The sequence below is a fragment of the Ursus arctos genome, unplaced genomic scaffold, assembly GCF_023065955.2.
Source record: "Ursus arctos isolate Adak ecotype North America unplaced genomic scaffold, UrsArc2.0 scaffold_20, whole genome shotgun sequence".
NCBI classification, from domain to species: domain Eukaryota; kingdom Metazoa; phylum Chordata; class Mammalia; order Carnivora; family Ursidae; genus Ursus; species Ursus arctos.
The window spans coordinates 20,784,507-20,806,067 of record NW_026622875.1 but is presented as its reverse complement, the minus strand read 5'-3'; the positions used below and the strand labels follow the sequence as shown (position 1 = coordinate 20,806,067).

General features: G+C 35.1%; 1 protein-coding gene across 5 annotated transcripts in view; it reads right to left on the bottom strand.

The window, feature by feature from the left end:
• ATR (ATR serine/threonine kinase) overlaps positions 1-21,561 on the bottom strand; it is a 96,199-nt gene that overhangs the window by 28,205 nt on the left and 46,433 nt on the right. For all 5 annotated transcript variants that reach the window (XM_026497181.4, XM_057315954.1, XM_057315955.1 and 2 more), the window contains 12 exons: positions 19,956-20,071; positions 17,649-17,769; positions 15,881-16,018; positions 14,281-14,491; positions 11,700-11,878; positions 9,026-9,190; positions 7,413-7,504; positions 5,224-5,315; positions 4,813-4,990; positions 3,366-3,545; positions 2,764-2,923; positions 8-187 (listed from right to left, as the gene is read on the bottom strand). In XM_026497181.4, coding sequence (XP_026352966.1) covers positions 8-187; positions 2,764-2,923; positions 3,366-3,545; positions 4,813-4,990; positions 5,224-5,315; positions 7,413-7,504; positions 9,026-9,190; positions 11,700-11,878; positions 14,281-14,491; positions 15,881-16,018; positions 17,649-17,769; positions 19,956-20,071 — 1,812 coding nt within the window. The remainder of the gene's footprint in view (positions 1-7; positions 188-2,763; positions 2,924-3,365; positions 3,546-4,812; positions 4,991-5,223; positions 5,316-7,412; positions 7,505-9,025; positions 9,191-11,699; positions 11,879-14,280; positions 14,492-15,880; positions 16,019-17,648; positions 17,770-19,955; positions 20,072-21,561) is intronic.

The following is a 21,561-nucleotide window of genomic DNA, read 5'->3' as shown; positions in this document are numbered from 1 at the left end:
TACTTGCCTTATATTTTTTCATAACTGCATTGCTCTCAAAGTTAGCTGTTTCCTCCATAAATCGGCCCACTAGTAGCATAGCTCGACCATGGATTAACATGTTCTTACTCTCAGTTGGGGTTTTATTTTCAGGAAAACATAATTCAACACCCTTCTGAAGAACAATTAGTGCCTGATGAACATCACCCTAAAAGGAAAAAGGCAACAAGTCTTTTAAGTTATTTCTGTTTTCTGAAAAACAAAATTATTAGTACTTTAAGTCCATTAAGTATGTTTTATGTATAAATCTTTGTAATTTCATATTCGTCTCTCATTTCCCTCCTATGAAAGTATAATCCTAAAAAGGAAGCATCGCTTCATTTCATGTAGAACTCATATTCATTCATTCACTCATTTTTATAGTCAAAGTACAAGGAACTGAAGATATATGTAGATGACTGGGGATAAACAAGCACGAGTAAATAAAAATATCTGGCTTAAAAAAGTTCATAGTCAAGTGAGGAAATTGACTATGTAGAACAGCAACACAATGCTAAAAGCTATTAACAGAGGAATACATATGGGTATTATTAAGCACAAAGAAGGGAATCTCCTAAATATACATGAAGATACAGGAAATTGGAGGAGAGCAGCACTCAGGAAAAGTTACCAAATGAGGAAAATTTGAATTAGGTTTTATTTTTTATTATTTTTTTATTTTTATTTTTTTTAAAGATTTTATTTATTTATTTGACAGAGAGAAAGGCAGCAGGAGAAGAAACACAAGCAGGGGGAGCAGGAGAGGGAGAAGCAGGCTTCCTGCTGAGCAGGAAGCCCAATGCAGGGCTTGATCCCAGAATCCTGGGATCATGACCTGAGCTGAAGGCAGACGCTTAACGACTGAGCTACCCAGGCGCCCCCTGAATTAGGTTTTAAAGAATGAGTAGCAATACTCCTGGAAGTGAATCCAGTGAAGGACATTCTTGGTAAAAGGAATAATAATTTGGGGCCGCCTGGGTAGCTCAGTTGGTTAAACGTCTGACTCTTGATCTCAGCTCCTCTGGTCTTAATCTCAAGGTTGAGGGGAAAAAAAAGGAATAATAACTCTACTTGGAAAAGGCAAGTAGTCTAGTTTTAGCCAAAGCCTTAAGGGTTTACGAGACAGTGAGTGATAAATGAAGTTGAAGAGACAGACTGGAACTCGATCAGAAAAAGCCTTGTATACTTTCTGGAGGTCAGACTTAATCATAAAGGCATGAAGAATACTTCAAAAGATTTTAATCAGAGGAGCTACATGATTCAATGTGCATTTTAGAAAGACCACGAACTGCAGTCACGTGCCCAGAGAAATAGGGAGACTCAAAAAAAAAAAGCTATTAATATTATTAGAGGCTATAAATGCTAAGGGCATGAATGAAAGCAGCAAAGATAAATGAGAGAGGATTCGAAAGTTGTCTTTTTTTTAACTTTCAAATATGCAATAAGGTATTATTAACTACAGTCACCATGCTGTATATTACACCATGACTTATTTATTTTATAACTGGAAGTTTGTAACAAAATATCAAAAGATGGGGCACCTAGAGTGGCTCAGTTGGTAGAGCATGCAACTTTTTTTTTTTTTTTTGAGAGCGCATGTGTGAGGCTCTATCTCACGACCCTGAGACTGTGACCTGAGCTGAAAATCAAGAGTCAGAAGCTTAACCAACTGAGCCACCCAGACACCCCAAGCCTGCTCAGGGTCATGAGTTTGAGACTCAGGTTGGAAGCAGAGTTTACTTAAGAAAAAAGAAAATCAAGAAGATATTTCTAGGGAAAATGTAGTCTCCACTTGGATGTGGAAAATGAGGAAAAGGAAGAAGTTCAAAATGATACCCAGATTTCTGTCTTAGATGAGAGGATACAACAGAGTCCTATTTAGAGAAACAGAGAATATATGAGAAGCAGTCATTGAACAGTAAAGGATGAACTGCATTTTGAACATACTGAATTTAAGGTATTACAAGACAAAGACTAGCACGAGCTTAGAAAAAGACCAGGTACTGACAAGTATGAGCTGAATCATTACTTTCGCCTCCACAATCACAGATGGCACCAGCAACAGTTGCTGAATGTCAATTTCAGAACATGCTATGCTTACTACTAATTCCAGACTGGCGGCAGACATAAGGAGGTATGTAAGTAATAACCATTTAAATCTGGGGCGTAATCTTTGCAGGTAGTTCAGATACTCAAAAAGCTTCCTTCTCATTACTATTGCTTCAATCTGGGGATTGCTGGGGACTTCTGTTCTTATGCTAAGCCTTTCCTGATAGGCTAGATCAGAAATTAATCTTGACAATAAAACCGGACTAATTATCTGCCAAGGATAGAAGTTTGGAACAGTGTTATTTTCATTTAACAAATACCTTTGAGTGTCTACTACATGTACCCTGTATATATACAGGAGGTAAAAACAAAGTAAAAATTGGCTGCTTCTCTCAAGGAAAAAAAAAAAAAAAAAAAGGGAAAACAGATGAAAACTGAAAGAACTGCACTTTAATCTTGAAATGGAAAAGATGTTTAGGGACTTCAGGAAAGAAGGAATGGTTTCTTCTAAATTATGATAAAATGATAAAGATGACAGAAAATGACTCTGAAAGTAGATTAGGGATCATCTCTTAGTCAGGCATTGATAGGTAGTATATAATCTACAACAGAATATGTGTGAGTGTGTGTGTGTGTGTGTGTGTGTGTGTGTGTGTGTATATATATATATATACATGATATTCTCTTGGCCATTACCTTGGACCACAGCCACTTTGCCCTTTCCACATACAGTTCAGCAAGCCGTGATTCTCCAGCATTAAGGAGAGCATTATAGGCTGTCTGGTGGTGACCAGCTTTTCTAGCTACTCTGGCACTCTGTAGCCAGCATTCTCCAACCATTTCATTGTAATCTGGTCTAAATGAAAATGACAAAAACAGGGGGAAAGAGCATTTTTAAGTATATTCAACAATTTAACTAAAAATATCTCTTCTTGAAATGGAACCTTCTCAATATACTATTTCAAAGAAATCAAAGAAGATTAATTTGTTAAAAATCTGATTTAATTTTCTTAGCGTGCTCAAGTTTTGTCAATTACAAGTCTATGAAAATTCTAATACTGACTTATATCTGTACCTCTCCCAGATACATTAACAATAAAAAATGATATATTGCATATAAAAGTAATTCTCAAGTTGTAGGTTCACTTCAACTTACATAGTATTGCTTTGACAATTGATAATAGAAAAATATAGATTCAAAGAGAAAATTAAGAAAGATAAATACTCCCAAGTAATATGCAAATGTAATAGTAAATTCATGATTGCTGACATGAAAAAAAAAAAGAAGTGTGAAAAACCTTTTGTTGAGGCTTAATAAAGCTCTCCGGAGAGCCAGGATGGGCTCCTTGGCTCTGTAGGAATTCTGGGTCATTTCTAGTCGAGCTACCCAGTTTAGAGAATCTTCTTGAGAACTGTCACCTGGCGACTGGTGAAAAAGTGGTTTGATGCTATGCTCCAACTCACACAACATGTGCAATCTGAAGAGAGATAGAACCTATGTTAAAATGTTATCATATTCACCCTATTAATCTCATATACAAAGTACATACTCAAATTAGCCATGAAGAATCTGAAATGTGAAGCCTTTGGAAGAACTTCAGCCAATATATATTCTTGGTAATATAAACAGTAACATTTTTATCTTTTTAAATTGGATATAAAACACAACTTAGGTTGATTTAAACGTTTGGTGCTTTGCTATGGTCCCCAAATTCCTATTAAATTGGAGAAGAGTATATAAAACTAAATTCAAGTGTATGAAAACAAATTTTATGACATATGTAACAACAAAAAAAATATGGATCCATTATAAATCAACAGAAATATCTGCATATATTGCTGGTGCTTCTGTAAGAGGGCCTGACATAGTAGATGCCAGCAAAAAATTGTGAAATAATGCAATTTTATTTTTTCTAAGAATGATGGAAATACTCATGACACATTCACACTAGCTTTTTTTCCATTATTATACTCAGTGTCTATGACTCAGTGTTCAAGGACGCAGTTGAGTAGCTACAGAAGAGAATTAATCTCAGTGGTCCAACTTACAGTTTCATTAAACTATTACCAAAGGGGCCAATACAAATTATAGTAAATTCTTCTAAATTAAAAAAAAAAAAAGTTCTTACTTATTTTTAAAATTATAACATCTATTAATTTCCTCAGGTGAACTAAAAGACCTGAAATGTTTTTCATCATTTTCTTCCTTATCTCTAAAAGTTAATTTTCCTTTCTACTAGTGTAATGCCTACATTTTTGGGGCAGGAAATGTCAAATGCATTTCTAAATGAGGAGAGGAAACTAACAAGTACTGAGCACCAAAGTGTCAGGCATAGTACATGTCTACACTACTTAGATTAGTTATAGAGCAAGTACAATATGACGTAACAAAAGGATGAATACAAGATATTCTTATTTTTTAGAAGTCTCATAATTGCCTTTCCAATGAAAAGGATATATATTAGAACATTTTTTAAAAACTAAAGGGTGAGGGGCACCTGGCTGGCTCAGTTGGTAGAGCACTGAGTTGTGAGTTTGAGCCCCATGCTGGGCATAGAGATTACTTAAAAAACAAAACAAAATAAAAAAACTATTAAGGTGATTGCGAGATAAAGGAATAAAAGAGCCATTGTGTGTAGATACACATGATACCAAATATATTATTGCTTATTTACTAACCAAATGTTCCAATCTGTCAGAAGACAGTTACACACCAGGAATATAAAGATGGAAACCCCCATATACCTTACAATATATTCATATCCTCGTTGATAAGAGCCTCTTTCGAAGCTTGCAGCTGAAAGAGGTACAATTTGTTCTGCTCTCACTAGTTTCAGTGTGTCATAAAAAGCTGTGGTATCTCTTTTTTTGGCTGATAATAATAGCTGTCCCAGTCTGACACTCCATGTTGTAGATTTCCCATCTGAAAAATAAATGTAGAGTCAAGGAATGCCATAGGGCCCCAAAACAAGCCTTATTTCATTTGGTAAAATGGTCAGCAGAGATACTGGAACAGATGGTTTCATTCTACTTTGAACAACTAAACAAGGCAATTATAAAACAAGCTGAAAGATTAATTATAGATGTTACTTAGCTACTTAAGTCTGAATATTTATAGCATATTAAAACTGCTTATATATTAAGAAGTAATTTTACCTGCTGCCAAATAGTTTTCCACCAAATCCCACTGTGACAATTTCCAAGCTGCTTCCACTCTGTATGTGTTTAATTCATCTGTCCATTCAGACCTATTAAGAGAAGCCAATATCAACCAAACTTTATTTAAAGTGGCATTCAGAGATTTTTTTCATTGTTTTAGAACTCTATTTACTATATTTATTTATTACTCTATTTATTGTATTATATTGTATTTTTGTACTTAGATACAAAATAGTTATCTCTATCCAAAATAACCCCTCAATTGTTAATCTTTCCATTCCCCCAAAACATTTTTTTCAATAATTACTTCTAAAAGGGCCATTTAAAAATTCCATTCCTTAACAAATTAAATTGTGCCATATATTAGACTAGAATCAATGCCTGGGTAATTACAAAGTGCAGTTGTAAAATTAGCTGTGTGCTTAACTTACATTTAAAAAATGTAATACGTGAGTGAATTTTTTACTTACAAAAAAATCTAAAACAGCAGCATAAATACTGAATACCCTCTAATTTCTAAAAACTGTTCAAAACAAGGCTAAAAGAAATGCACTAGAAATACAGTTTTCTGAAGTCCAGTTGTGAATAATTTTACAAGCTTATCACCAGGTGCCAAAAATATCAAAATTTTAAGATAAAAATCCGAGTAGAATTAGCAGGATTTGCGGGGCGCCTGGGTGGCACAGCGGTTAAGCGTCTGCCTTCGGCTCAGGGCGTGATCCCAGCGTTATGGGATCGAGCCCCACATCAGGCTCCTCCGCTATGAGCCTACTTCTTCCTCTCCCACTCCCCCTGCTTGTGTTCCCTCTCTCGCTGGCTGTCTCTATCTCTGTCGAATAAATAAATAAAATCTTTAAAAAAAAAAAAAAAAAAAAAGAATTAGCAGGATTTGCTATCTAGAGGGGATGTTCCATACTAAGCATTACACCAAGTACTAAAACACAATGAAGATCAGGCTGTGAGAACTTATCCAGAAAAATAGGAAGATTAAAAATAGTAATATAGTCAACAATTTTGGAGAAATATTTGTTTAAATGCAAATATTCTCCCCAAAGAAAACACAACCATTTGATTCAATAGGAAAGAGCAATCTTGACTGAATATTGACACTTGCCTTTTCAGAGCTCAAAGATCAAAAGGCCCTATGTACCCTAGATCCAGAAAGAAGACAAGAGGAGTCTAACTGTTCAGCATACATAATTAGGAAACTTGACACCTAGGCTTGACCCGTGACAAACCTTCCCAAATTACTTTATTTATAAGGTCTCTCAACTAACCTAGAGAAACATCTAAAACATATAACCATTCTTTCTCTGCCTCTGCAAAGCTTCCTCCCTCATTTCATGAATTCCACCACTGTGAAACCATCTGATTAACAGTGAGTTTCTCTGCTCTCAAACATTATAGAATTGTGGTCTTTACAAATCACTGCTGGGAATTTATAGAAACTATACTCGGAAGAACTGTTTTGAGAGTCCTAACTAAAAACGGTGGCCAGTGTGCTCTCTGGTTAACTGAGATACCATCCCTTTTGATCAGATCTCACTGCCCAGAATAGTCAGTTGACATCTGGTAAATTTATCAAGAAGTAAGTCTTTTAGCTCTCAGAGCAAGGCAGCTTCAAGAGCAGAATCAACCTCCACAGTTATTTCTCAGACCAGAAGAACTGTGCAGCCTTAATCTTTGTCATACATAAGTACTGCTTTTTTGTATCATTTGGTTTGCTATAACAAACCCATTTTCTTTAGGAAAGAAGGCAGCTTTCATTTTTATCAATCCTTTAGGGAAAAATCAACCCACACAGTCTGGAGTGGTATTCTATAAACCAGTCACAAGGTTTCCCCCTCCACAACACAGAAAATAACTGGTGTTGATAATGCAGACAGAGCTTCGATACTTTTTGGAAGTGTTCCTATGAGCCTCACTTGTAGCAGGTGAGCTTGGGAAGGTTTCTGTCTTAAAGCCAATATAATTCAAGGGTGACTCTTGGGACAGAAGATAAGCTGTTAAGTGCTACATCAACTTATGGCAAAGTAGAAAAAAATATTTTTTGTTGCATATCTCCAATACCATGAAAACATAAAAAATATTTCGTTTCTTCAATAAATGTTATGTCAACCCAATTCACTAATTAAAATTTTCCCATTCAGATTAACAAAAGAAAATCATTCTTTAAAAAATATTACCTGTTAGCATGTACTCCATTCACCTGAGTGATTACGGTAGACAGCTGACCAAGACCTAACATGGACTTCACTACACCATGATAATGAATGATCTAGAAATTTGAAAATATTTATAACAGCAATTATCATTTCAAATATACCTTGGAAAACAAAGACAGTTTAACTGATATTCATTAAAAAGTACCATTTGCCTCATTGAGCCTATCCTTAGTTCAGCAACTGACTTGCCTGGCCTACTGGCAAAGCCCCCAACAATGTCTTCACACATGTGAATATTAAAAATTATAGGGGCGCCTGGGTGGCACAGCGGTTAAGCGTCTGCCTTCAGCTCAGGGCGTGATCCCAGCGTTATGGGATCGAGCCCCTCATCAGGCTCCTCCGCTATGAGCCTGCTTCTTCCTCTCCCACTCCCCCTGCTTGTGTTCCCTCTCTCGATGGCTGTCTCTATCTCTGTCAAATAAATAAATAAAAAATCTTAAAAAATAAATATATATATATATATATATACATAACCTAAAATATTCTCAGACTGAATTTATTATTTTTTCCAGATTCGGTCTAATTTTTGGTTCAAATCAAATATAAAAGTAAGGAGTACTCTTTAATATTTTGTTTAAAGATTATTGGCAATACTAATTCTCACACAAAAATTAAAATTCAAAGTTCACAGTAACATTAATATAGATTCAGGGCTTTAGTAACTAAAAACTTATACAGGATTATACAGTATTCTTTAAAATTGAAAACAAGGGGTGCCTGGGTGGCTCAGTTGTTAAGCGTCTGCCTTCGGCCCAGGGCATGATCCCAGGGTCCTGGGATCGAGCCCCGCATGGGGCTCCCTGCTCTGCTGGGAGCCTGCTTCTTTTTCTCCCACTCCCCTTGCTTGTGTTCCCTCTCTCACTGGCTGTCTCTCTCTCTGTCAAATAAATAAATAAAATCTTAAAAAAAAAATAAACAAAAATCTATGAAATGCTTTAAAAGATAAAATAAAATTGAAAACAAGATTGTGAGAAATAAAGACTGTGTACATTGAGCTTCTGAGAAAATGAACATGTCAAATACAACAAAAAGCAATATCCCAAGATTAGAGAGAATCTAAGCCAAGATTATAAATCAATAATTCTAAACTCCCTTTCTGTCCTTGTAAACATGAGCTATATTAACATACCCCCATTATAATTGTGGCTCAGTGATTCTAAGGGACCATTTCAGAAATTCACAGATGATGGTAGGGGGCATTTGAAATCTGAAAATGTTTCCTAGGCTGTAGAGAATCACAATTATTATTAAATAATTGACATATGTGTTTTACTTTTTATTGCAAACTAAAATTGTATACATCTGAGTAACTGGACACACAGCTTAATATAAATATAATCCTCAACAAACCTCATTCATTTGGGGGATTTCTAAGGTCACAGAAATTTGGCACTGAAGGGATTTTTGAGATCATCTCACATCTCTATTTTTATCAGTCAGGAACTCAAGCTCAGACATGATTAACTATTTTCTAGACACGTTGTGATACTAGTGGAGACAGTACTGAAACTAAGACTTCCAGAGTTCCTACTTCAGGGCCTTTTTATTATGTAGCCTTTCATTTAGTATCTTACCTGGTCTGGTTCTAGCTGAATAGCCCTGTCATAACAAGCAGTGGCATCCCTCAGTAAGCCAATGCTTTCATGTTCAAGGATCTGTTCTTTGAGAGATGGTTCTGCCTTTCGAATTGCGCTTACTCCAGCCACTCCATCTGGTTCATGCATAGCAGCATACAATTTCTTTGTTCAACCGTAACAAAACGATAAAATAAGAGAAAAACACGCAACTAGAAATAATACTATAAAACCACCAGTTTATGTGAAAGGAGCATATGAGAACTTTTCTCAAAGCAACAGTAAGTATTTGCTTCAAGGCAGACTTCACAGTAAACTTATAAACTTATTTCCAGGCATCCTATTATTTTTAACAACTTTGTTCCACTTAAATACAAATCTACATTAGTAATTGTTATTGATAACAAGAGTTACCAAGAATGGCAAGGTCCCAAAATCTCTTTAAATCCACTTAGGATAAATTCTGTTGAATACAGTTTATAAGTATTACAAAATTTTTAAATAAGTATTTTAATATATTGATATTGAGATACCTCAAATCTGAGTTTCAACTGAAGGGGATATTCAGGTTGGAGGTAAAAATTTGGCAGCAATCAGCACAAAGATGTTCTTTAAAGGCAGGGGAAAAGGGCAGGATTCAGTAAATGAACAAAGAGAGAGAGGAGGAAATGGGGACAGCGAAGGAGACTGGAGTACTTCTATATTACGAGAAAGAACTAACAAATGAAACTGAGAAGAGAAACCAGAGTAGTTAACAGGAAGCTGGACAATGTGATATCCCAGAAGCCATGAAGTAAAAGCAAATGTCTTAATGAAAAAGGAGAGGTCACATGATTCTGCGAGACTAAGAAAATGAGAACTGGGAAACATTTATTGGATTTGGTAACATGGAGGCCACTGATTTTCTTAGCAAGAGTAGTATCAGTGAAATAGAGAAAGAAATCTTGTTGGAATGGTCAAAAAATGAATGGGAAGTAAAGTGAATACAGAGAAGATAAACAGTTCTTTTAAAACTGGTTATAAAGGGAGACAGAGAGATGGGCAGTATCTGAAGGAGAATATAAGACCAAGGGAATTATTAAAAATTAAGATGGTCGATACCAGACCATGTCTACATACTCTGGTTGAGGAAGATAAATTATTGATACTAGAGAAAGCAGGAATATTGAAGGACTGAAATCAAGAACACAAACAGACGGACTGAATTTTGACAGGAAGGGATCCTTCCTAAGGAATAACAGAAGACAAGAAAAAAAGGATATGGTACAGAAGCCAGTGTATTTTCAAATCTGGTGGACATCTGGCTTCCATTTTCTCAATGATAACAAAACCAGATCACTAGTTGAGAGTAAGTGAGGTAGAAGCTGAGAAATGAGAAAAACAGTCATCTTGAAGAGCTGGAAGGCAGGCTTACTAGAGGAACACAGATCTACTGAAGGTAGTATTAAAGAGTACTGCTGAGGTCTCAGATTATAAACTTAAAGTAAAAGCAGTTAAAAATCCACTGTGATGTTTCTCCAGCAATGTTCCAATTGCTTAAATGCAGACACTGGCAAGGCAGATGGGTGAGTTTATCTAAGAATGTTATTTTACAAAGTGAGTATCACACAGAGGGAGAAAGACAAGGGTGAACATCTTTGTACGGTAATGATTTTAATAATGAACAATAGACTCAAAGCTAGACAAGGAGAAAAATAAACACAGGAGAAGGCTAATACTCATCCAAAGACTACAAGCTACCGACGTGCCTGGATGGCGCAGTAGGAGGAGAATGAGACTCTTGATCTCAGGGCTGTGAGTTCGAGCCCCACTTTGGGTGTACAGATTATTTAAATATATAATAAAAACTTAAAAAAAGAAGACTATAAGCTACTAATTTTTCAGTTTCTCACTCCCTTTTGCTTTTGACTTGAAAAAAAAGTCTACCAATTTTGACCTCTTATTTAATCCCCCTATATTAGCCCCACCTCCCCTTTTGTTTCCTTCCCTACACAATCAAAATATTATCACCTAAACCATTATTTCACCAGCACTATCATGCCCGATTCCTGTTATAACCAGCACGCCCACCCCAAATTCAGGCCCACGTTTCTCATGAGAATAACAATGGCCTGCTTCCCTTGCATCACAGCTATTTCAAAGCCTCCCTCCATGACTGCCATAGTCATTTAGCTAAAATACCATTCTGACCATGGTACTTCCTTGGTTCAAATCCTCTAAGAATTTTGGATCACTTAAAAGGTCCTTTATGTTGTATCTTTCCTCTGCCATTCCCAAACTGACACTTTACTCTTTAGCTCATACCCTGTTCTTTCCCAACCTCACACAAATGCCTCTGTTTGAAATATCTTACCTCCTTCTTTTACCTATCTACCACCCATGCTTTAAGAGCCAGCTTAGACGTTGTCTCCAAGAAGCCCATACTGACCCCTTGCTCACTCCCATCTCCTACCCTACTCCACACAGAGCAAACTTAAGTGCCTTTCCCCAGGGCATATATATATCTTTACACCAAACTGATGTTTATCTCTCCCCACTAATCTGTAAGCTGCTAAAGTGCTCATAAATATCTAGTAGCTAGAACAGCATCTAAAACACTCAATAAAATGAACAATATAAACATAAAAGACTGGCAATATTAAACATCACTGAATTTACTGTATTAATTTCAAACCTGTAAAAATCCAAGATGTTCTTGAATATTTTGTTTCTTTTCTGTAATAAATGATTCAAAGTGCATTACAGCTCGTGTGTATGCTTTGGAGCGAAAGGAAGCTACTGCCAGGGTATCCTGAGGTATGAGGTCTAGAAAACGAGTTACACTCTGATAGTCTTCATAATCCGCAGTAGATACTAGATTACAAAAAGACAGTTGAGTGATTAAAGAATACAAGATGAAATTTTAAAAGTGTCAATTTAAATTCTAATTTATTTAAATTCAATTTAGTTCACTAAATAAATTAATCTAAATGTATTAGAGTATAATACTTAGAATGTAACTACCAGAGGATTGCTCAGAGGAGTCCTGCTCCAACTCCACCATTATCACTTACCTTACTTGGAGATATTTAACTTATTTGAGCTTCTGTTTCCTCATACATAAAAGGGAAATATTAGTATTGTCCTGCCTTCCTTACAATGTTGTTGTGAGGATTAAATGTAAATCTGTATTATACCATATCATTTCACTCATATGTGGAATTTAAGAAACAAAACAAACGAGCAAAGGGGAAAAAAGAGAGAGAGGGGCAAACCAAGAAAACAACTGATGGTTACCTGAGGGGAGGAGAAGGGGGATAGGTGAAATAGGTGATGGGGATTAAGGAGCGCACTTGTGATGAGCACCGGGTGATATATGGAAGTGTCAAATCACAATATTGTACACCTGAAACTGATATTTCACTGTGTGTTAAGTAACTGAAATTTAAATTAAAAAAAAAAACTTAAAAAAAAAGAAAATCTGTATAAATGTTGAAAAGATATAAAGATGATAAAAAAGAAACAAAGATGAGTTATTTATTAATGATAATTATAAAAACACTGATAAAGTGTAACAGTAGGTAAAAAGCAGAATTACAGAAATAGCTTCTTTTTAAAGTTTAGAATTGTTAACAATCTACTTTTTCCTCTGTTGCCACATAAACAATATCAACTGTTTTAATGAAAATTCAAAGTAGAAGTGCCTTTGAAGTAAAATCACAAATACTTTAGGGTAATTTTTTTCAAGAATCTAAGACATAAATTGGAAACTTCAAAATGAGGACAGTCCAGTTTATGAATTCTTATTTAAAACTTATAAGTTTTAGTAGCAATTCATAACAGTTTGTAGAGAATAGGAAACAGAAATAAGTTTCTTCAAAATTTAAATAAGACAGTAAATTTAAAAGCAATTATATTTAAAGTAAGTCCCTGATTACTCCAAAATTTGTAGATCATTCAAATTATGAGAAATGTTAAAAATATTGTACTTTTGAACCATTACAAATGTTATTCTTAAAAGCTAATATTTCCCTTGTAATGTTAATGTTAGCAGGAATGGCGATAGAGGTTGTATTTCATTTTATAGAACCTTTTACACATGCAGAAATAGGAACAAACATCAACTTGTTAAATCAACGGAAAATATATTAATAATTAGCCAAAGGCCTCAGAAAAACAACCCCACAGATAATTGTTTGCAAGTCCGAAAACATTTAGAAAAAGAAACTATTGTGCTTAACAATAGGAATGTATGTGCTTTCCCCATTTTTATGAACAAGAGGAGAACTGCGTAAGTGAAACTGAGAACTGCGTTAAGTGAAAGTCTCCTTAAGGACTGTTAACCATTCAATTTTTTCAATTAGCCTCAAAGTCTAGGGGGCAAAACACGTGATTTCCATTAAAATAGCTGAGATATACAGAAGCAGAATGAATATAATTCTGCTCACCAAATGCTTCTATTCTAGGGGGCATTTTTAACTCTAATGAGAGTCCACTTTTAGTTACCTTAGTGGGGGAGTTGTAATATCACAGGAAAAAAACTGCACATATTTGGTATAGCAGGGTGTAATATAGTAATGTGTATTAAGCATATTTGGAGAGACTGCTGGATACCAAACACTACCAGAGACAGGAAAAACAAAAGAATAAAATGAATGAAACGAATAGAAAGGAGAAAAAAAAAAAACTGACCATGAAATGAAATTAACAGCTCTTTTGAAATTTAAAACTTCCATGTGAAAAAGATTGCAAAGAGTATTTTGTAAGTGAAAAAGGATAAAGAACACTTTACTACACACATATATATATGTATGTATATGTGTGTACGTATATGTATGTGTAAACACACATAGTACACTGAGGGGACATAGTAAATACACACAATACACTGAGGAGACATGGAGTAAAAGATTTAGCACTGAGGGGTCAGTTATTAACAATATTAACATGTCATTTATTTCACATTTTACAATTTATATATTCATCATCTCATTTAATCCTCAGTACTCTAAGGGAGATAATATTAATCCTATATTATACAAAGAAAAATCAGGCATGTGTCTTGACTAAGGTAGTGAGAGTAGGATTTAAAGAGAGGTTTTCTGACTACAAATTCTCTTGCTTTTTCTCAGCAAAAAGTCTACTTCAGGGGAGAAAAAGGTAAGCAAGAAAACATAGATCTTTAAAAAGCTAATGCTTAAATTACAGAATTCATATAGGAAGTAGCTAACTGGGTAATAATTAAGAGAAGAAAATAAACACAAGTTATGACTCACCTACTGAGTCTACTTTATCTCTGTTTGATTTGCTTTGTGGAAATTTCTCTGCATTCAGTGCCTGAAATTTGTGCCTTGCCCATTGTGTGAGATGGTCAAGCATGGAGAAGACAGTCTGTGTACTGAGTTGACACAGATCAGATGCACTGTCTTGGGTACTTATGATATGTTGATCATCATGCTTTAGAACTGCCATAATTTCTGCATAAACCTAAGAAGAACTCATTTTATGTTAATAATGTGCCATGTAAATCATTTTGCTATTACCTGACATGTAAGACCAAGCATTCTAAGGCAACAGTAAGTCAGAACAGATAATTTTGCAGTCTCTAATAAAACTTTAAATGTATATACCATATAACCCAATGGTTCTGTTTTTTGGAATACACCCTAAACACACATACACAAACGCTTTCACAAGTGAGAATCACTACAATGCGTACCATGGCATCGTAAGAACAAAAAAACTGGAAATAATCAGTGTTATGGCAATAAACTACGGTACAACTACAAAATGGAAAGATTATAGTATACAGCATTAATTTAAAAAAGGGTTGCTCAATAAATATATATTGGTTAATTAAAAAAACAGGCAAGTTGCAGAATACCTACAATACCATCAAAAAAACGTAAACAGAACCAACTGCATTAAAAAATAAAAAGGTTTGAAAATCTACACATCAAAAAATTTTTTAAAAGATTTATTTATTTAGATAGAGACCGAGAGAGAACACAAGCAGGGGGAGCAGAAGAGGGAGAGGGAGAAGCAGGGAGCCTGCTAAGCAGGGAGCCTAACGCAGGGCTCGATCCCAGGACCCTGGGATCATGCCGAGCTGAATGCAGACACTTAACCAACTGAGCCACCCAGGCACCCCTGAAAATATACATATTAAATTAATATCAGTGATGACCTCAGGGGATGTGGGATCAGGAATGGTAGTCAAAGGGTACACTTTTACTTGTATAATTCAAATATTTACATTAAGAACATAGTAATATGCTATTTATGCTATTAAAAATAATCATTTGGGGGCACCTGGGTGGCTCAATCGGTTAAGCATCCAGCTCTTGATTTGGCTCAGGTCATGATCTCAGGGTCGTGGGCTCAAGCCCTGCACTGGGCTCTACGCTCAGCCCTGCTTTGGGCATCCTCTCCCTCTACCCCTCCCCCCAGTCCTGTTTTCTCTTTCTCTCTCTCAAATAAGTAAATAAATCTTTTAAAAAAAATAATCATTTTTAAAAAAGAAGTGTTATATGTATGTGGTTAAAAAATGGAACTTTACAAAATATTATAAAACAAAAAGTAAAATAGTCTCCTTCCCCTAACCTAATCCACAGTACTATGCACCAGGAAAAACCACTCTCAGTGATTTCTTATGTACTCTTTATTTCAAAAAGTTCTTTGTATATTGGGGCATATATAAGCATTGGATAATTTTTCAATAGATAAAAGGTTAAAAAGATTTTTAAGAATTAGACATGTACATACATAGCCAGCCATACCCTGATCTCTATTTCCTAACATGTAGCTTTTCTAATACTAATTACTAGTGGACAAATGCTTGGACAAACAGAAACCAAATAAAATGATATCTCTCACCTCTTGCTGATCTTCTTGATTACAACCCAACAAGACATACACTAGAATATGTGGAAGAAGATAGATGGTCACCTTGAAATCATGTTTCATCATAATGCTACAGCAGGTGAAGATTTTACTGGCAAGATCATGCCGAACCTGTAAACCCAAATGGTTTAGGGACAGTAAGTAATTTTATACATTCTAGTCTATTCATTAACGTCAAAAAACCATACATGAGATAATTTATCATTGCAGAGTGGGTATTCTTGTATGGAGAGGGGCATGCACGCTTCCACAGATGGATTTCAAATCACCACTTCTCTGGTCACCCTAAATATCTCAAAACACCTGAACTGCTGTTGACCCCTGCAGGCAATGTCAATCACCTAAACATAAATGGCCTTTTCCCCTTAGTTAATTTTTGGATACATCATGTTTTGTTACAGATTAACCTCCATAATTCAGTGTATTTTACTTAGCTAACATTAAATTCAGTGTATTAACTCCCTGAGCACATAGTTGAGTAAAGTAAACAAAATGTGTACTCTGGGGCAGTACGTTAAGTATAAGACTCACATTTTTAATAAGTAATAAACAGTAATTAACTACAGGAAAAAAATTAAAAACTAAATTACTTGGTATTAGAGTCAAATTTTATTGTTAGGATCTAACCTCAGATTTGTCAAAATTACTTGTTCTCTTATTAAAATTTAAAGATTTTTTTTTTCCTTCTCAAATACAAACACTTCACTTAAAAACAACAACAACAAGAAAAAAACGACCAAAAACTAAACTAAATCAAAGATTCCAGATCTGGAAGTAATTAATTTAATGGTATTCTACATTTCACATAATATATTTTCAGTATGTTCATAAAAACACAAGAAACTTAAAGCGCCTGTGTGACTCAGTTGGCTAAGCGTTCGACTCTTGATTTCAGCTCAGGTCATGATCTCAGAGGGTCGTGAGATAGAGCCCTGCATCACATTTGACTCTGTGCTGGGCACGGAGCCTCCTTAAGAGCTTCTCTCTCCTCCTCCCTCTTCCTCTGCCGGCCTCCTCCAAAAAACAAATAAACCAAAACCAAACAAAACAGAAACACCAAAAAAAAACCCAAAAAACAAAAAAAAAAAAACAAAAGCCCAACCAAACCCTGAAAACTTTCTTGAAATTATCAGATAAAAATTATAATAGTAATTTTAAACACTAACAGAAATGTGAATTAAAAACAAAAGTTGTAAATTTTAAGTATGTCTTAACATTTCTTGGAACACAGAACATTTTTGACTGTCAGGCATGTAAATATCTTATAATAGGAAAACATCAGAAATATCTCTATTTTTTCATGAAGTGTCATTTCTTAAAAATCTTTGTTTTTATTTTGGAGCAAGTTCAGATAGTGTATCCTCTTTTAGAAGAAGCCACAAAGGGATAGTATATCTTTTTATTATATAAAAAAACCTTTTTATTATGTAAAAAAACTTCAAAAAGCATTATCATTTTTTTAAACAGTATCATTTCACAATGTAAAATGAACAGACATAATGTAATGGACATTTTGCAAAGGCCACAGTAATCTGCTTGATAAAACAATTACCCTCTTACCCAGAAACTAGTAACAATAGAGAAATTGTTACTATTAGTAAACACTGTCTACAAAAAATTTCTATCACTATCAAGCACACATATTTCAATGCCTGCTATTTGCGCTATACATTCAGAGAGATGTTCTGGTTTCCTTTAAAATTTCTGTTCATTCAACTAATTCTAAACAGAGTTCTCTTACCTTTGTTATAAGATAACCTGCCCAAGATGCTGACCATTCTGCAAAGTTATTACCTAATTTACTTAAGTAAATTGGCTTCTTTACTCCAGACCAATCTGTTGACTTCTGAGAACTCTTATATCTGTAATTTTGAAAGTTTGTTTATTAAAAAATATACATATATCCATCTGTTAAGAAATTAAGTATAAAACACATAAAAAACTATATTAACTCCTTCAGTGACTACCCCACTACTGCCTTGCCTTCACTAAAATATGGTTAAAGACACTACTCTTCCTATATCCTTGTTAATAGTGGGGTGGAAAGTCATTCTTACATACCCCAAGTACTTTAAAGGATTTGAGTCTGCCTCCTCCTCTTCCTCAGTGCTCCTTTCTGATCCTTCCAACTCCACCGCTGTGTAAGAAAGACTTGTTCCTTTGAGGTTCAAGCCACCCAGGCATATCATTCTCTACTCCTCATTATGGGCACCTATTAAACTTACTGATATCAAACTCACTGGTAACTTTAGTACATCTCTGTGCTTTCTTTCTTCCCTAAGTCCTACCACCCTGAGTGATTCAATGCCTGGCTGGACCAACTAATCAAACTAAAAACTTCTTAATGACTTCCTCCTCTACTTCTTTATCAGGACTCCCTTACCAATACAAAAAAACGTCTTCACTTCCAAAATGAACTACTTAGATATCTTACTCTATGGCCCTAGCTTCCTAAATTTCTATTTCTTTCACCCACTTATGCTAACACGTTGGCTATCCATCACTGAGCTCTTCTGTCCCTTGACTCTGTTAAACTCTCCTGATGTGTAATACCTTCTTTTCATTACTTCTTTCCTTAACGAGCATGGTCTTCATGGTCCTTCACTTCAAGAACTCTCTTATTAATATTCTCTACCCACTCCATTGCCCTACTGTTTACCAGCTGTACCCATCTGTTTCTACACATAAAAGTTTCTAAATATAAAAGGTTTCTAGGGGTGCCTGGGTGGCTCAGTTGTTAAGCATCTGCCTTTAGCTCAGGTCGTGATCCCAGGGTCCTAGGATAGAGCCCTGCATCAGGCTCCCTGCTCAGCGGGAAGCCTGCTTCTCCCTCTCCCACTCCCCCTGCTTGTGTTCCCTCTCTCGCTGCCTCTCTCTGTCTGACAAATAAATAAATAAAATCTTTAAAAATAAATAAAAAAAGGGTTTCTAAATATAAAGAGGTATCTAGCAAATAAGCATGCATATTTCAGGGCTTTTATAAAGAATTTACTACAAGGCTAGGCACTATACCAGGGCACAAAGAAGTAAAGTAATTTTCCATAGTCACATATCTAATAAGCATGTGACCTAGTATACTTTATAGTTTCTAACTAGAAATAATTTATAACGTTATAGATTTCAATCAGTCTTTTTTTTTTTTTTTTTTAAGATTTTATTTATTTGTCAGAGAGAGAGGGCACAAGCAGGGGGAGCAGCAGGCAGAGGGAGAACCACGCTCCCTGCTGAGCAAGCAGCCTGATGTAGGACTTGATCTCAAGACTCTGGGATCATGACCTGAGCTGAAGGCAGATGCTTAACCAGTTGAGCCACCCAGGCATCCAGATTTCACTCAGTCTTAACAAAATTATTAAAACTGAAAAAGAGGTTAGAATGTACTTTTTTTTTAAAAAAACAAGAGGGAGAAAATATCTTCATGAAGAGAAGTCAGAGGGTTGAAATCTCTAATCTCTAGTTCAGGTTACTAATGGCTTTGGAACTAGCTTTAAACTCTAACATTTCTGTATTAATTATGCCTATCAAAAGCTTAAACTCATTCAATTAAAAGTGGATTCTTTCAAAGTATTACTGACTGAATTAAAAAAAAATCAATCCTTTTAGCTTCAATAAATTCATCTAAATACTTAAAATTATAGAACTTAACCAATGAGCAGACTGTACTTCTCATTTTGACAAGATTCTAGGCATAATTACAGTGGAAAATACACATTAAACTACTGAAAATACTTTTAATCTAAAAAGTTATAACAAATAACATTAATTTTATGGGGTGCCTCGGTGGCTCAGTTGGTTAAGCATCTGACTCTTGGTTTTGGCTCAGATCATGGTCTACTGGGTTGTGGGATTGGGCCCCATGTTGGGCTCTGCGCTGAGTGGGGAGTCTGCTTGAAGATTCTCTCTCCCTCTCCCTCTGCCCCTCCCCATGACTCCCACACATGCTCGCTCTCTTGCTCTCTCTAAAATAAATAATAAAACTTTTTAAAAAGTGACGTTAATTTTATAAAGTGAAAAACAATTTTAGAAAAATGCTTTTAATGAGTTTACAGACCTAGTATTTAGATGAGGTTCCAGGATTTCCCGAACATGCTCAGGAAATCTCCTCCACAACTGGTGACCTGGGCCATCGGTCTGCATCTCTCTACAGTCATAAATAGAAAGTAACTCCTACAAATACATAATTTACATTTGTAAATCTATAGTGAAGCAGATAAATCTTTATGCTCATCAACATCCTATACGTAATAGTGTACAAAAATAATTTTAAAATATAGAGAATTATAAAATTTTGGAGTTGCAAACTTGCTTATTAGGACATCGATTTCAATGCTTAAAACCATTTAGGTGACTTACTGAAGGTCACAAAGCTATGACACAAAGCTATTATATGTGTTCTATACATACAATATGTACTGGAATATAAGATTAAGAGCTATTTGAAGGAAAAAGTGGAACTATCTATATTCGCAGCAGTATAATCCTTTGAATTTGATTTTTTCTGAATTTTAATGAAAGTAACTACAAATCCAAAATAGTTTTAAAAATTCAAGATATCTCGAATTCTAGGTATAAAATACTGAGCTTAAAGTTGTGAAAAGCAGGGGCGCCTGGCTAGCTCAGCAGGTAGAACACATGACTCTTGATCTCAGAGTTGTCAGTTCAAGCCCAACACTGGGAGTTTTACTTAAAAAAGAAGTTGTGAAAAGAACATGCAAATGTTAAAGACCATTTTACTATTCAAGCCCCCAAATTAAATGGTTTTATTTTACTTTCCTGAAAATAATACAACTGAGATTTTATAAATGAAGAAAAAAATCTTTGCCTCTAATACTAATACTCAAAACAAGACAAATTTGTTAGGATATTATAATTTCTATCACCTAATTACTTTTTCTTTCCAATTCCACTGACAATGACCATATGCAATAGATGTATTCCTAATATTTATAAATCTAAGCACTGTCCAGCAAAATACTTATTTTACACTTAGGTTTAGTAAAAGTGAGGAAGTATATGAAAAGTTCAAATACAAAAATATTCAGAACCCATTATCATTTAACTTTAAAATATTAATAAAATTTCGTTTGAAGCCAGCTTTTTTTGATGTTTGGAAAAGTCACTCTAACTAACAAAAACCCTCTTAATCAAGTAGATCAGTAATTCTCTCTTTTTGGGGGGGACCATTTATACTCTTAAAAAGACGAGTATACTTACAGTTGCAGACCTTGCTTCATATCTCATTGAAAAAACAGAAGCAATCCAAAGAGACTTCTATAACTTCCACCTACATATCCTCACAGCCTGGCATTATCAGTATTAGTGCCCATATGCTTTCTCTCCTCTTACTACAGATGAATTGCTTTTGTTTTTAATTAAGGCTACCCCTCCACTTGCACACTATATTCCACATCTTTTTGCCTATTAAAAGTAGTATTACATCAATTCTTTCCTACATCATCTATTCTCCTCTCTGCTGAATTGTTCCCAAGCAACATATAAGCATATTGTTATTTCTCCTATCTTCGCTCCTCTTTCTTTCCCAGCTACTATTTCATTCTTCCACTCTCCGTTAAAGACACTTTCTTGTCTTCTGGAATACCACATTCTACTACCTTACTGGCAGCTCCTTTTCAGTTTTCTTCCTTGTTCCCTCCTTT